At 59.1% G+C, this 15,584-nt stretch overlaps 1 protein-coding gene across 2 annotated transcripts in view; it reads right to left on the bottom strand.

Annotated features, from left to right (window-relative positions):
* The window catches only part of SEMA3F (semaphorin 3F), a 33,791-nt gene extending 22,589 nt beyond the window's left edge, over positions 1-11,202 (bottom strand). Inside the window, exons 1-2 of one of the 2 annotated variants that reach the window (XM_003818834.5) lie at positions 10,961-11,202; positions 6,791-6,950 (exon numbers count right to left, since the gene is read on the bottom strand). In XM_003818834.5, the coding sequence (XP_003818882.1) occupies positions 6,791-6,902 (112 nt within the window). In that variant the 5' untranslated portion in view covers positions 6,903-6,950; positions 10,961-11,202. The remainder of the gene's footprint in view (positions 1-6,790; positions 6,951-10,960) is intronic. The other variant, XM_008972234.3, reaches the window with a different exon arrangement.
* Between the last annotated feature and the right edge of the window lie 4,382 nt (positions 11,203-15,584).

The raw sequence follows: 15,584 nt of genomic DNA, 5'->3' as shown, positions 1-15,584 counted from the left end.
CCTCAGCAGGACTCAGCCGGTAGCCAGTCAAGGGCAGGCAGTGAGCACTCCGCACAGGCCCCAGGCCCAGCCAGGAAGGCGCTGATAAAAATGGCAATACAGGCAGCCCTGGGAGAGGCCCCCTGGAGTGCTAGCCACTCAGCCTTGGAGCTGTAGGAGCCCAAAGGGCTCCCAAATTCTAGCCGCTCTGCCAATTGTAGTGTATGACCCTTAGAAGGCAACCGTGCTGGCTGAACAGCAGACACACGAGGCAGTGGACTCTGGCCGGGGGAAATGAGGGCATCAGCACCGAGCCCCAAGTGGGAAGGAACAAGGCTCTTGGCCGGGTACAGAGACGTCCGAGGAAAGAGCATGTCCGGGTAGGAAGCCAAGAGGGGTGGCAAAGGGAGGGGTGGAGGCAAGGGGGAGTAGGGGGAGGAAGGAAGGAAGAAGAGTGGGGGAAGGGGGATCCGGAGCTGAGGCTTCCTGATCCCTGGAGGGGCCGGTTGCTTTGGGTCTGTCTTTGCCCTGCAGAGATGCACCAGATAGCCAGTGCTCCCCTCGGCCCAGTGAGAGTGCCAGAAGTCAGCCCAGCCCATCAGCCCGGATGAGCCCCACTCCCTCCCCAACAGGCTAGCCCCCCAATCCTAGGCCAGCAGCCACTGCCCAGACCCCATTCGTTGCTGGGTCAGGACCAGTGGTCAGGGACTGGAGCCCAGGAGGCCTCCACCCTCTCCCTGGGGCTGCCCAGCAGGCTGGGTGGGGGGCTGTAGGCCTGCCAAGCTCTGGCACCCACGTGAGCTAGGCTTTGGATTCAGACCATAGCCTTCTGGCATCCAGGCCTCTGGCAAAGGCCCTCTTGCTATTTCTAAGAAAAATGCAGCAGGAATCCTCTCTGCTTCTCCAAAGCTCCCAGGGCTTCTTGAGGCGGGGCTCAGATTCCCAGGATAGCACCAGGCCAAGCCAGGCAAACATGCTTTCTGCCCAGCCCTGCAGATGCCTGAGTGAGCAGCCCAGGTCTGGTCACCCCTAGGACACATGGCAGGAGCTGGAGCAGCATTCACAGAAGGAGTTATTGCAGCCAACTGTGCGTCCCAACCAGGCCTTGGAGCCAGTCTCTAGGGAGCTACTTCCAAGGCATCACTCCCGCCAAATGCATCCGTATCACTGGAATTTTTCCATAATACATATTTAGTACCTCTGCCATGAGGAAAAAGAGCTTAAAAACCAGAAACAGAAAGTAGAACTCTACATCCTTGTCCCAAAAGCAAGACTGCATCTAGCATCTGTCCTCTTCCCCAGGTGCTGCACCACATGCACCCTCCCTGTGCTCCAGCTCTTCCCTCCCCTACAACCTCCCCTCCCCTGCTCAAGATGCAGCCTCCTCCATGAAGCCTGCCCAGATACCCATGGTAGGAATTTTCCTCCTCCTGACCCTACTCCACCCACCCCACAGGACTCAGGGTCCTTCCTGGAGTCCTTTCCAAATACCATCTCCCTTACCAAAAGTTAGAATTCTGGAGGAAGGGGTGAGGCAGTCTGGGACTCCTTGGGGCATGCCCCTGGACCTGCCCTCACCTGCATACCAGCCTCAGGATCGCTCCTGGTGACTGAGATTTCTTCCACAGTGACCATACTCACACAGTTAATCCTCCTGACAACACAATGAGGCCAGTATTGTTCTTACTCCCATTTTCCAGAAAAGGCAGTGGGAACACAGAACGATGTTCACCAAGCAAGATCTACCCATGGACAGGATGCAAGCAAGACAGTCTGAGCCCTCATGATGCTGCTTCCACAGGGCCACTGCCATTCCCACCTTACACAGGAGAAACCAGGGCTCAGAGAGGCTAAGCCACTTGGCTGAACTCACACAGCTAACACTGGTAGAACTGGGTTTTGCCTTTGGGACCAGCTAGCTCAGCCACCACCATCACCACTTCTGCATTACACCAAATTTAAGCACCCCACTCTCCTGAGTGAGGAGATGGAGGTCTCCCAGGAGTCAAGGACCAGGTACCCATGGCCCTAAAGCCACCTTCTGAGCTATTACCACCTCTGGAGGAGTCAAGGGGCCAGAGGTGCATACACACAGGTGCAGACAGCCAAGAGCCCACTCTGAGGCTCACTGTCTCCCAAGCTGCAGGGTGAAAGATGCCTTTATGGGCTGGTGAGATTTTTATCTTGGCGGTTTCTCTTTAAATTCTTTACGATTACGAAGCAGTGGGGGCTGCCAAGGAACATGATTTACTCCTTGAGCATGCACCAGCTCCTCGCTTAGTGCCAAGGGAAGCTGGAGCCAGGGAAGGAGGGGCGGGCATCATGCCAGGGAACCAGAGACAAGGCCTGTGCTGCGGAGGCCCAGACAGTGGAGGTCCCATCTGAAGCTCCACTGGACCTGGAAGGCCACAGCTGAAAGCCCCAGCCCCTGGCCTGGCTGACCCAGGCTGGGCGTCAGGCAGGTTCTCCAGCAAGCACAAGGACCCTGTCTCCATTCTCTCCAAAGACCAATTCCTAGCCAGTTGGGGGATGTGCAGCTTCCAGGACCTCCCAACTCCAAAGCGGCCACTTCCAAGTCTCTCAGGAGTAAGGCAGCTCCCATTTCCAGAAAACTGAAACTCCAGATCTGGGCTCAAGGGATCTGGGCTCAAGTTCATGCTTTGGGTCTTCCTTCCTCCCTCATCCTGGCGTATCCTGGAACACCTACCCTCCCTGGCTTGTGAGCTCCAACCCCCACTGTAGCTGCCAGAGCCACCTGACCCCTGCCCAGCTCCCTGGTGCCACACTGGCCTCAAAGATCCTGGGCCTACTCCCCCTCCTCCCCCACCAAAGCCCCATGCCTTGCTCTGGCTGGCCAAGGAGCCCCTGGGGGGCAAGAGCATGCCCTCTAGCTCTCCAGCCCCACCCCTACTCCTGCACCAGGCCTGAGGGCTAAGGCTCCATCAAGGCTTGCTAGAGGCACCTCAACTCACATCAACTCCTGAGGAGAAGTCAACGGGCTGTGACCCTTCCTAACCTCTAACCTCATCATCTCCAAACCTGGCAACCTTGGTCCTCTGATGCCACATGCAAATGATGTGAGCGGTGGCACTGTTCTGGGCTATTGGCCCGGAGGGCTCAAACTCCAGGCTGCTCTGGAACAGGAGCCCTTTCCTCTCTTAGGCCCTGATGTTCCCATCTCTGACATGAGAGGCCTTCCTAGGGACCCTGCTCAGTGGAAGGGCCAGAGTGATGGAGGGCCGGATTTATAGCCTGGAAATAAGCAAACCCCAATTCCGTTGCTTCGGCAGACAGAGGGCATGGGGAGCCTGCCCAGTGCGACCCCAGCCCTTTCTTTGGGAAACGAGGCTAGGAAGCCTAAACCAGCACTGCAGAATGCTGGAATCTTCCTTGTTCCTAGCTCATGTGAAGGGTCTGTGCCTCTAGCACCACCACCATCCCTGCCCTCCACTCTCAGTCCTGGGACAGCCTCAGGCATCAGGCGGATGCAGGCTCCATCTCAGTCCTGCTCCTGAGTGACCTGGGAAGCCGCTCAGCCCCCGTAAGCCTCCTTCCTCACAGGAAACCTAGGCAGACCCTCTTTAGGTCTTGGGGGGACCATTGCTTGGTTATCCTCATGGGCTCCTACTACTATTTCGATTATGTTCATCTTTCCTGACCTCCCCTGGCAGGGTGACCTTCTGCTCCCTCTCCCTACTTCTGCCTCAGCTTCCCTAGCAGCACAACTGTCTCATGTCATCACAGGGTCCTTCTACCCCACCAAACATCTCTTGGCCCCAATCCCTGGCCAAACCCAGCCCAGGCAGCAGCAGTGTGTCGTGGGGTAGCTTCCTGGGAAAAAGTAAACACTCCCCAGGCTGAACAAAGGGCCTGGCAGGGCCCTCACACCTCCCTGCTGCTGCCACGGAGGGAGGTGGTGCCCCAGAGCCTGGGTCATCTCAGGGTGGGGGAAGGAAGAGCTTTTTCTCTGAGACTTGGCAGTGATTCTGCAGTGTAGGGGACTCCAGGCCCAGGCATGGATGGGTGAAGGAAGGAGGGTCTGTCCAGGCTTCCAGCCCAGGCTCCACTCTCTCAAGAGCAAGGAATGAACAAACACCTCACCTGCTCCTGGAAATCTCCATTTGACCCTCACTTCTGCCTGATTTTGGCTGTGCTGCTGAAGCCCAGAAGCTGGGCCATAGGAGCCCCCCTAATCTGAGGGAACCCTGGGCTGCTTGACCCTCACACCCTTCTGGCTCTAGACCTGGCTGGGGTGCCCAGGCGGATGGGCGGGCAGCAAACCCAAGCCTGGCCCAGTTCCTGCCTTTGTTCCTTTATCTACCCTGGGCAGTGTGGCCCCTTATGCCAGCACCTCTAGCTTGGAGGGTCCAGCCCTACCCAGGCAGGAACCGGCACCTCCCCACTACAGCAGGACCCAGGGCAGGGCAAGGAGTGCCCAGCCTGAGCCCCTGAGGCCTGGGGTGTCAACTGCTGTGTCCATCCAAGGCACAGATGAAAAAACTATGACATGGAGCCACAGTGACCAGCAGTGCTTCTGAGAGTAACCTTCTCTGTGCCACCCACGTGTATTCTGGGAGGAAGATGGTGGGAGCCCAGTTTCTTGAAGTGTTGGTCTCCATTCTCACTCCACACACACTTGGTGAGCGCCTGCTCCTCACTGAGGGCCACTTCATGTGTGCATAACCAGGCTGAGACCACCCAGTGTAGGGGGATACACAGGGCCTGGTACACAGCAGGTGCTAGGCTCCCAGATGGCCCTGACCAACTGGATATCCATTGCTTTTTCCACCAGCTTGACTGTGAGCACCCTATCTTGTTCACCAGAGAGTCCCCAGCACTCAGCACGGGGCCTGTCATACAGTAGTAAGTGAAGTCTAAGCACAAAATTAGGACACGAGACCAGGTCGGAACAGGGAAGGTTATTCAGGGCAGGGGAACCTTCCTGTGCAAAGGCACAGGGGCCCTGGGATGGGTGGCCCCAGGTGCGCTGCAGCCCCACCCCAGGCCGCCACGACTGGCAACACCCAGGCTGGCTGCCAGCGAGCTCAGCTTTTAGTCACTGCGGGTGTCAGCTTCAGAGCTAATTGAGAGGGAATCGACCTGACGCGATGTGGGCGCCGGCAAGGCCAGGACACCAGGGATCTATTTCTGGCTTTGCCTCTGCCTCTTGCCTGACCTTGAGCCTGCCCGTGCCTGAGCCTCAGTTTCTCTCTCTGGAAAACAGGAACAAAACTCTTTGCCCCTGGAGGTCCAGGGAGGCTTAGAAGGAGCACACAGAAGACCCCTCTCTGTTTTGCCCCTCCTGCTTACTTGCATGCATGATGACAAAAACAACACCCAGAGCGGACGGACGCAAGGTCCCAGGGGTGTGGAGACCAAGCCACCCCTCCCTTCCACTATCGGGGGAGGAGACACTCTACTCTCGCTGCCAGACCCTGGGCCGGGGAGGGGGTCGGGGGAACTGGCCCCTTCAAGATTTATTAATCTGCTCTGAAGAATTCCACCAGGGAAGGGTGGAGGTATCAGCAGAATAAATATCTCACCTTCCTGGGGCCCGGGGAAGGGGGGTGCTTTCCAGCCCAAACAAATTAACTCTTCTCGGCCCATTTCTCAGGCCCTGCAGGGGACTCCTTCCAGGCACAGCCTCAGAAATTCCAGGAGCCGGGTGACTGGGAAGAGTGATGATAAGCAGCTTACTCCCCTACTCCTCCCATCAAGGGGCAGGGTGGGACGAGGCCAGGGGAGGGGCCCTGCTGGGGGACATGGTGAGGTGAGGGCTGGGCCTCCGCCAAGCCCGAGGAAGGAAAGGTCACCCCAGCCTTTCACCCCAGTATGGCTGCCCGGAAATCTGGCCAGCCAGGGCTGAGTCGACCCCACCCAGGGCAGGCGGCTGGATGAAGTTACCTCTGGCCAGAGGAGGGCCAAGGCTGAGAACTCCCAATGACCCCAGGTCCCCCAGGCCCCAGCATGGCCACTGCCCCTCACCCTGGGCCCAGGGTAGACTCTTCAGACCACACACACCCTTGAGGAAGTGGCTCTCGAGTGAGCCATTTGTACACCCATGTGTGTACCGTGTGCGTGCACCTGTCCAGTGGGTTAAGTGCAATGGTGATGGAGCGGGCGACCAGCCTCTCACTCTGCAGACCCCAGCCCATCACTGAAACCTCCCAGTGACTTCTCATCAAAGTGCTCACTGGAGCTCAGGAGCTCAGGCCCTCACAGCAGCACGTGCTCTGCCTGAACCCACCGGCGGCCTCCCTGCCAGTCACAGCCAACAGTCCCCTCCTGGATTCTAGGAACCCTTCCCACTTGGAGACCATAGGAAGGCTCCTCGAGTACCCACACCCCAAGAGAGCAGGTCCTGCTCTTCCAGTGTCCAGAGGCTCCAGTGTCTGCCCAACTGCCTGACCTTCCACCCCAGGGGCTGCTCAGGGCAGGACCAGATGCATAGCAGTGGCAAGGAGGGGCCGCAGCAGACATAAGTTTGGAAGGATTGACATTGCCACCTCTCCGATTATCATACAGAAAGACATGCCCTACAGACCTCAGGCCACCCAGCCCAGGAACCCACAGTCTGACTCTGGAAGATGCCCAGACTCTGGACTCTTTTGCTAAGTGTCTAAGTGGGTCAGTTCTCCAGCCTTTCCCAGCAAGCCACCACCTCCCCGGTCTCCCTTCTCCCCCACAACCTATGTGGCTGTACAATTTGTCCTGGTTTTGTCCTGACCCACCCTTTCTCTCGTGTGCAGAGGAGCCGAGCGCTATTGTAAAGAGAGGATGATTTCTGGGGAAGAACAAAACAGCTTCTTACCTTTGAATGAGAGCCGGACCCGGGGCGTGGCCGGGAGGTGGTCCTGGGTGGGGAAGGATGGCCAGGCCCCAGTCAGTAGGGAAGCCCAGAGGAGAAGACCGGCGACAAGCATTGTGGGAGGGGCCTAGGGCCCAGGAAGCAGGCTCCACTCTCTAGAAACCTGGGAAGGGGAACCAAGATTGGAATGTGTGAGGCAGATGGGGGAGTTCAATTTCTACCCAAGGTGAACAAAGAGGTTGATGGGTACCTCCACGCTTCCACCCCTAGCCTGGGGCCATGAATGCCCCTGTGTGCACACCTCATGTGCGTTCTTTGGCCTGCCTTTGTCTGGGGAGATAGTACCAATAGGCCCCAGCCTGGGGTCACCAGAACTGATGGGGGCTGCTGGAGACTCAAACCCTACCCCTCATGGCATGCTGAATTCCATTCACAGGGCCCAGACCAACCAGGTGATCTTAGGGCTCTTTCCAGCTCCCAGCATGCTTTCTCCTTTCTCCCCTGCATCTGTGGCCAATAAAGTGGGTTACTCCTTCTCCCTCCCACCTGGAGGAATGGGGAACAGATAGGGTGCATCCCTGCCTGCTCCAGCCACAGGTCTTCTCCCAGTACAGAGAAACCTGGACCTGATTATTACGGTAGAGGGGAGGCACAGGAGAGAGTGGGGGAATGAGACACATGCGGACAGCCCAAGATGGAAGAGAGGGAGCACCAGTCAGAAAAGGAAAGGCAGAGAATGGCAGAGTCCACTTTTACTAAAATCAAAGCAGGAGAGACGCAGGTCAGACAGGCAGAAGGACTTCCTGCCAGGGAAAACTTCCAGCTCCGCCTCTAGAGGGCAAAGAAGGGAAGCTAGGATGGCCAGTGGGCCTGGGGCTGGATCTGGGCCAGCGGCATTGCCACCTTCAGAATCCCCCATAGCCCCAGCAGGTCCAAGTTTCAATACTGTGTTTTTCAAATATTGTCTCCCCAGGCAGGCTGGCTGTTGGGTAAACGCAGCCCAGCACCAGTTGTCAGAACATATTGCTCCCTCCCGGCACAAACCAGCGCCAACTCCTACCACCACCCCCAACTGGATGCACTGCGGGTGGGGGCATCGAGACTGAAAATGTGAGCCCCATCCCCCAGATCTGCCCTGTGTACTCCCTTCTTCCATGGCAGGCAGGACCCCAGGCCCATCTCTAGGATGCTGGGATGGGAGTTGGCAGTACTATGGCCTGGGACTCCCCTGCCATAGCTGCTCAATGCTGAGGCAAAGCCCAGGCTCCAGTCTGACTCTTAGGCCCCACTCATTAGACCCTGATGACATCCCTAGACCCACCTCCCCCAGCCCGGGCCTCTCCTGCCAAGGCAAACCACTCATGGCTCCTCAGACAGGAAGTGCAGCTTCAGCCTCTTGGCCCACTCCTTACGCGGTGCCCTCTGTGTGAATGTTCTCTCCCGAGGGCCTGGCACACCGCTCATGGTCCTTCCAGATCCCCCGTCATAGATGCTGCCTCCTGGGGAGGCTAGCTGGGGGATGGGGGAATCAGAACCAGCCCCTCCTCAGGTCTGGGAGGCACAAAGCTAGTGCTGACTGAATGGCAGGCTCTGAGAAGTGGGGGCAGGTGGGAGAAATGGCTGTGCAGCCACCGTCACCCTCAAGGTGCACCTGGGAGGCCCCTGATAACAGTTGTGGATATGCACACGTTCACACTTGCAGGCCCACACACGTCCTTACAAGCATGAGTTTGCTCAAGAACTTGACCTGCTAGTGGGGTGGGGCTCAGGGGAGCTGGGAGATACTGTCCTGGCGCAAGATGCCGTCTGAGTCCCTCAGAGAGCTTCGATACTATGTAACGGGGGCTCCTGTCAACCTGCCTCCCGCCTCCCCCCTCCCCATGACCTCATTTTTTCCTTCATCCATGTTCATGGTGACAAAGTCAGTGTCACCAAGGACAGGGTTGGAGTCACCCAATGTGTCCAGATAGGTGGGGAGTCTTTCTACTGGGTCCCTACAGGGACTTCCCATCCAAATGCTTTGGCCTTTTAAAGAGGTGAATGGGGAGGGGCTCAAGTTTGCTGGGGCCTCAGTCTCAAGTCCAGGTCCCCTCTTGGACAGCCTGGCAGGTGGGGGAAAGAAGGAGAGGGAAGGAAGAAAAGGAGAAGAAGGACAGAGAGGGAAAGAAAGGGCAAACCCACAGTGCCTTCCCCTCTGCCAGTCCCGAGATGCCTGTCACCCAGCCCCAGCCCCAGAAAAGCCCCCAAGTCACACCAAGCCCAGGTCAGTGGACAGAGGAGGAACAGCCACCGCCACCTGGGAGCCCACCAGGAAGAAAGCAGAGAAGGAGGGAAGGAAGGCTGGTGGGAGGGAGCAAGGGAGGGAGGCAGGCGGGAGGGAGGAGGAGAGAGGGAGGAGAGAGGGAGGGACGGAGGAGAGACGCTTGAACAAAGAAACGAGGAGCTGGGGCTGGCAAGGGGTGCAGGGAAGAGGCGGCCAGAGGAAGGAGTCCGGAGGCACCTGGGATGGGACAGGGGGCCAGGTGGTCAAACTGTACAGCCGGATCCAGACCGCCCAGGCTTGGAGTTGGGGGTGGGGGTGGACAGCCTGTCTCCAGGAAGGGAGGTTGGCTCCTCCGAGCTGAGGACTGCCTGGATGGAAGGGAGGCAGGAACAGGGGCCGTAGGGGAACATGGGGAGATTATCAACAGCACTCCACCCGCTACCCAGCCCCTCAGATTCCCTCCCCCACTTCAACAAGAGCTCCGTCTCCTTCTTGGCTCCTCAGCTTCCCCATCCCCCAACACCTCAAGGACCAGGAAGCAGAGCCACCCCAGCATAGCTGGGACTGAAACCCCCCTTTTGTGGCCAGGGTTTCCCAGTCAAGGTCACCTGAGCCTGGCTCCATCCTCCCCCCAAGGTATGCTGAGCAGCGAGGGGCTGAGGCTGGGTGGGCTGCCGCCTTCTCTCTGGCCCCTGCTTTCTCTCCGGCCCCGACCTCCCCACTTCCGGGCCTGGCTCCTTCGGAGCTGAAGGGGGAGCAGCAGGAGTAGGCATGCCTGTGCCCCCCGCCTGCCTAGACACTATACCCTACGGGGTCCTGGCACACCCCTTGGGTAGCCTGGGAAGAGGCCTCAGCTCCATCCAACCCCCTGGGCTGAGATGGGGCTCCCAACCCCTGGGTGCAGTTTTCCCTTCTCTGCAACTAGGATAACTACTGGGAGACTATCTGGGTGAATTCAGGAGGACAGAGGTCCCCAACCTGGCCCAGCTTCAGGGTGGACATACTGGTGTCTTTGGTTGGCGTCTCCCTTACCTCCCCCAAGCAGTAATGTTCTGGTGGCAAAACACAGCTATCTCAAAAATTAGGAGTTATTTATCCAGTGGGGCCCCCAGCCCCAGCTCCAGCCAACTCCCGCCAGCACTGCCTCATTCCTAGGCCAACTTTGATACCCTCCTGTCCCATCTGCTAGGGGCAACCCCGCCAAGCCCCCGCTGTCCCTTGCCCACTTCACCACTGGGACCCCTGGTTCAAACTAGGGATTGACCGCAGGCTCTCCAAGCTCACCTACACACTACACACAGCCATGCCCCTAATCCAGGCAGGACTCTGCTGTAAAAGCAAACCCAAGGTGGCAGCTGGGGGTCAAGGGGCTGGCACAATGCTGGGAGAAATGCCTCAGGACTGGAGGTCCTCCCACTCTGCTGATGTGGGAGACCCCCCACGTGGGGACTGCCAGTATACCGCTTCCCTTCGGGCTGGCCAGTCCTCAAGTAGAGACACTGAGGTAGGGCAAGCGCATCTACGGGGAAGAGCGCTGCCTCGGGCGTTAATGGGAGAGAGAGCTGAGGCAGAAGGGGGATCGGAACTCCCGCTCCAGAAGCGTGAAGGTGGGGGTTTATGAGAGCATCCACCCAGAACCTTGCAGGAAAAAGTTGCTTTGCACATGGGTGACCCCGCAGGCCACATCATCCACACATCCATACGCCGCCCCGTAGGTAAGGGGTCCGGGCCTCCAAGACAGGTAAGAATCCCACCCCAGCCTTGTCGCCCCTATGTCCGCGGGCAGCCCCCCGGCTCGACGAGACCCGCTCCCCGGACACTTCTGCGGAGTTGCAGTGCCGCGGGTCCCAGAGGGGTCGCGGGGTGGCCCGGCCGCCTGCCCGCTCCCTCCCGGTTCCCGCTGCACTCACCTCTTCCGCAGCGGCGGGGCCTGGGCGCCCGGGCGGCGGCGGCGGCACGGAGCGGCTCCCGTTGGGCCGGTCCGCGCTAGCGGCCCCCCGGGGCCATGGCCCTGCCCGCGACCTCTCGCCGCTGCACCTCAGCCGGGATCGGCGCCGCGGCCGCGGCTTAACCGGTTCCGCGGGCTTCGGGCGCGTCAGCAGCCGAGGGCCCGGGCCCCAGCCCGGGCCATGGGAAGGCTCAGGGGCGCTCGGGGCCGCCTCCCCTGGGGTGGGCTGCGGGCGCCCCCTGGCCGGCGCGCCGAGGGCGCATTCCCCAGCGCGGGGCGCGGGCGGTGGCGCGCACTCGGCTTCGAAGCGCTGCGCTCTCCTGGCTGCTGGACCCGGGCCGGGCGGCCGCGCTGGGCTGCACGGTTCCTCGCGGCGTGCCCAGGTCCTGCGCTGCGCTCGGGGCTCTCCGGACCGCCGCGGTTCGTTCGCTCGCTCTGGTCTCGCGGCCGCCGGCGGGACGGGGCGCTCAGAGCCGCGCGGGGAGCGCCGGCAATTGGCCGCCCGTGGGCGACATTTGCATAGCGCAGCCCCGCCCCGCCCGGCCCGCCCAGCCCCACCCCCGGGGCGGGACCCGCCCAGCCACCGCCCCGCCCCCGCTCCACCTGTCCGTGGGCCGGGCTCAGGCTTCCCAGGCGGTGGGCACCCCGCGCCGGGGGAGACTAGTCTGCACCCCTCGCCCCCGCCCCCGCTTCTCGGGCGGCGCCCCCGCCCCGCCCTGGCTTTGTCTCTCTGTGAATACACCGCACACATCGCGCCTGGTGTTTACCCGGGCATTCAACTCCCTGGCGAGAAGGGCTGCAGCGCCAGGGAGCAACGAGCCTGCGCTCACCTGAGCACCCCCTTCCGCGTCCCTCATTCCCACTCGCCGCCGGCCGCGCCCCTGGTCCCGTGCGTGGGCCCCGCGGCGCAGGACCCCTGACTGCCCGGGCTGCTCAGCAGGTGGCGGTGCAGCCCCTGGGACGGCTGGCACCGCCGGACCTTCCCGCGGGCTCAGCCTCCAGCCTAGGCCAGGTCGGGGGCAGCCCAGCCACACAGCTCTCTCCAGCCATTCAACGACTCCCCGTGATCGCCTCAATCGCCAGCCGTTATTTCAGGCCAGCAGCTCCCACAGACTCTCCTTATAGTTCCATACCTTAGAGAGGCCAGATCAGCTAGCACTTTCTCACCTCAAGGGGACATTTGCTTTCAAATGGCCTGGTGATGAGCCAATGGCTCAGCAACTGAGAAGGGCCTACCGTGACCCCAGGAAGGGACCCTCTGCCCAACCCAACTTTCCAAGGTCATGGCCTCACCACCAGGACCACTTCTCAGCCCTGCCCTGGGCACCCTGCGGAGGCTCCCAGGGGCGTTGGCCCTTTGTCCTCTCCTTCATCCTCTTCCTGTTCTGTCTTCTGTGCCCTCCTCTTTCTCCTCTTTCCTTTCTCCTCTTCTCCCTCTGCCTCTCCTTCCTTCTCCCCTCTCTTCTCCCTCTTCCTCTCTCCTCTTCTCCCTCTTTTCCATCTCCCTCCTTTTCCTCCTTCTCCTCTCTTCTCCTGGATTTTTCCTTCTCTGCCCTCTCCTCCTCTCCCTTCTCTTCCTCCGCCCCATGCATTTCCTTCTCTTCTTCCTCCTCCTTCTTCCTGCTCTTTACCCTCTTCCTCCTTTCTCTTTTTCTTCTCACTCCTCCTCTCCGCCTTCTTCCTCCTCCCACTTCTCTCCCTGGCTAGCAAGACCTCCAGGAAAAGACCTCTCTCCCTCTGACCCATTGACTGGTTGACTCCAAGTGCAGGGTGGAGCTGGGCACTAGGGATCCTGCTGAGGGTCTCCTGACTCAGGACTTAGAGTGCTGCCTCATGCTCCAAGCACAGGCAGGGCATTTGAGGTAAGCAAACACCATCCTGGGGTTATGGAGCTGCTGTGACAGCACCTGCACCTCTCCCCTTTGTCACGCCTCATTGAAAACACTGTGACAATCCATCTCTCCTCATCCCCACTCATCTGTATGAGGGTCACCCCTGAGGTCACCACCACTGCACCACCATCACCAATACAGCTTAAGCCACCATCTCTATGGCTTCCAACACCATCCCTTCCATCCTCTCACAGCCTCCATGGTCTCCTTATAGCCTGGCCACTTCTATCACTATCTCCAGCATCATCAGCATCATGCTGGTTACCACGGAAGAGCTGTCAGGACTTGCCAGAGACTCCAGCGTACTGGGTTGGGAAGGAAAGAGGCTCAACTGATCTGTTCATGAAGCTCCACTCAGACACACAGAATAGGCCCAGCACACAGAGGCCTTCAATGGCAGGGAGACCAGGGAAGGGGGCCAGGAAGAGGGCAAAGAGCTAGAATTGAGCCTGGCTGCATGGGGTGGAGTGCCAATTCCTTCCTAAGCAATTCGAGAGGGCTGAATAATCATACCAAAAAAATTGTTATTGCAGCAGTGAATCCACACTGAGCCCTTGCTCTGTGTCAGTGCTGGGGTGAGCATTTTGTATCATCATAATATGTTGTTATAGTTTGTGTGTGTGTGTGCATATACATATCGGCAGACCTCATTTTATTGTGGTTTATTGCGTTTTGCAGATATTGTGTTTTCTGAAGTTGAAGGTTTGTTGCAACTCTGTGTCGAGCAAGTCTATCAGCACCATTTTTCCAACAGCATGTGCTCACTTCATTAGCATTTTTTAGCAATAAAGTGTTTTTTAATTAAGATATGTACATTTTTTAGACATAATGCTATCACACACTTAACAGACTACAGTATAGTGTAAACATGACTTTTATATGCACTGGGAAACCAGAAAAATTTGTGAGTTGCTTTATTACAATGTTAGCTTTATTGTGGTGGTCTGGAATCAAACCCGCCATATCTCCGAGGTATATTATATTATTCAGGGGAATATTGTATAGCTTTTCACAATTTTGTCTTCAATTTCAGAGGTCCACAGACCCCTCAAAACCAGCTCTGGATACCAGGTTGGGAGGCATTGCATGCCAGCAAGTTTTGCGGTTATTCACCCCCAGGTGCTTCACAATTGGGCTGAGAAGCAGGCCCTGTTGTCCCCATTGTACAGTTGAGCATGAGGGAGGAGAGTGGGGAGGTAGGGAGGGTGGGGGGAGGCCTGGAGCCACCAGGCTGTGGTGCCTGGAGAAGGCATTTTCAGTGGCTGTGGGAAAGCTCCAGGACAGGAAGGCCAGGCTGCAGGGCCCACATGGAGCCAAGGGCCTGCAACCCTGATAGGCACGCAGGAGCTGGATGCCCGCTGGAGTCCCACAGGGCGCTTCTGGAACTCCACGCATCTTTATCATGTGAATAAGAGAGCAAAAATAAGAGAGCAAATCCCTGCAGCACCAGATCGGAGAGGGAACACAGCCAAGAAGCCAAGAGTCAGGGAGTCAACTCCCTGCCCTACTCTCAGCTCCTCTGGACTGGCTGCCCCCCACCCTGTGCTCTCCTTGACACCCACAATCCTTCTGTCCTCCTCTCCAGAAGCCACTCTGCTGTTCTAACTCCACCTGAGAACCACCCAGGATGCCCTGTGGCGTCATCTGAAGGGAGACAGACAGGCTGGCTTCCTACTGGCCTGACCTCCCTCCTGTTGGGTAGGACACTCAGATCTTAGGCCTGAGTTTCATTCAGCCTCCCCCATGGCCCGCCCTGGTGCTAGTCTGGTCACGCAGGTGAAGGGGTGTGTGCAGACACAGCTGGTTAGGCCAGGTCCGGCTCCTGCACTGAATCCACCTCTGGAATCCCCTCCTGGGGCAGCTTCCTCCTCCTTCCCAGGTGTGCTCCGGCTGCCTGGGAGACACTGCACTCGGATCTGGGTGGACCTGGCTGAGCTTCAGGGTGGACTTCATAGTCTTGAGGTCCTGGAGCTTGTGAGGGGTGACCGAGCCAACAGTGAGGGTTACAACCAGGAAGTCATTGGCCCAGCCCCCACCTGGATGATGGTGCCAGCAACGGGCAGGAAAACCTTGAAGCTTTCCTCCCGCAAATACACCCTGCCCTTCACCCTGGCCTGGACTTTGTTTCTGGCGGTGGTTGTGCCTGTTTCTCTTCCTTTTGGCTCTTCCAGGATGCATGGGGACTGAACTGCAGCCTCCGGCCTCCTGCTGCAGGTCCCTGTCATCTGCCTCCCCGTGGCTCACCTCAGGTGGGGAGAGGGAAGCCGGGAGGTGCACTGGGGCCTGCCCTCCTGGCCTCTGCACACGAAGGCTGGACTTGGAGGGCCTGGGCCTCAGAGACCCTCCATCCCCATTGGATGAGGGTGGCAGCCACACCGGCACTCCCTCACCTCCTCCCCTGCCCTAGTCTTAGGGGGGAACCTGTTCCCCGGGCCTGGCAGGGCAAGCAGGCCCCGGCCCGCCCAGCCCCAGCGTCGCTGGCTCAGGTTTCCTCGCTTTCTGGTTTTCTCATCTCCCCTGCCCCAGGCGCTGCTGCCTGCTCTCTGGCCCAGCCCCCACCCACCCGGAACTGGATCCCAGGGAGGGGGAGTGTTGGGAAGGGGGCTGGAGAGGGGGCTCGGGGCAGGCGGTTGGGTGGCACCAGGAGGAGGCAGGCCGTGGGGACTCACCGTGGCCCAGGGCCAGGATGAGGTT

This window comes from Pan paniscus, chromosome 2, assembly GCF_029289425.2.
Source record: "Pan paniscus chromosome 2, NHGRI_mPanPan1-v2.0_pri, whole genome shotgun sequence".
In the NCBI taxonomy this organism is placed as follows: Eukaryota; Metazoa; Chordata; class Mammalia; order Primates; family Hominidae; genus Pan; species Pan paniscus.
This window is presented reverse-complemented; position numbering and strand designations above follow the sequence as displayed.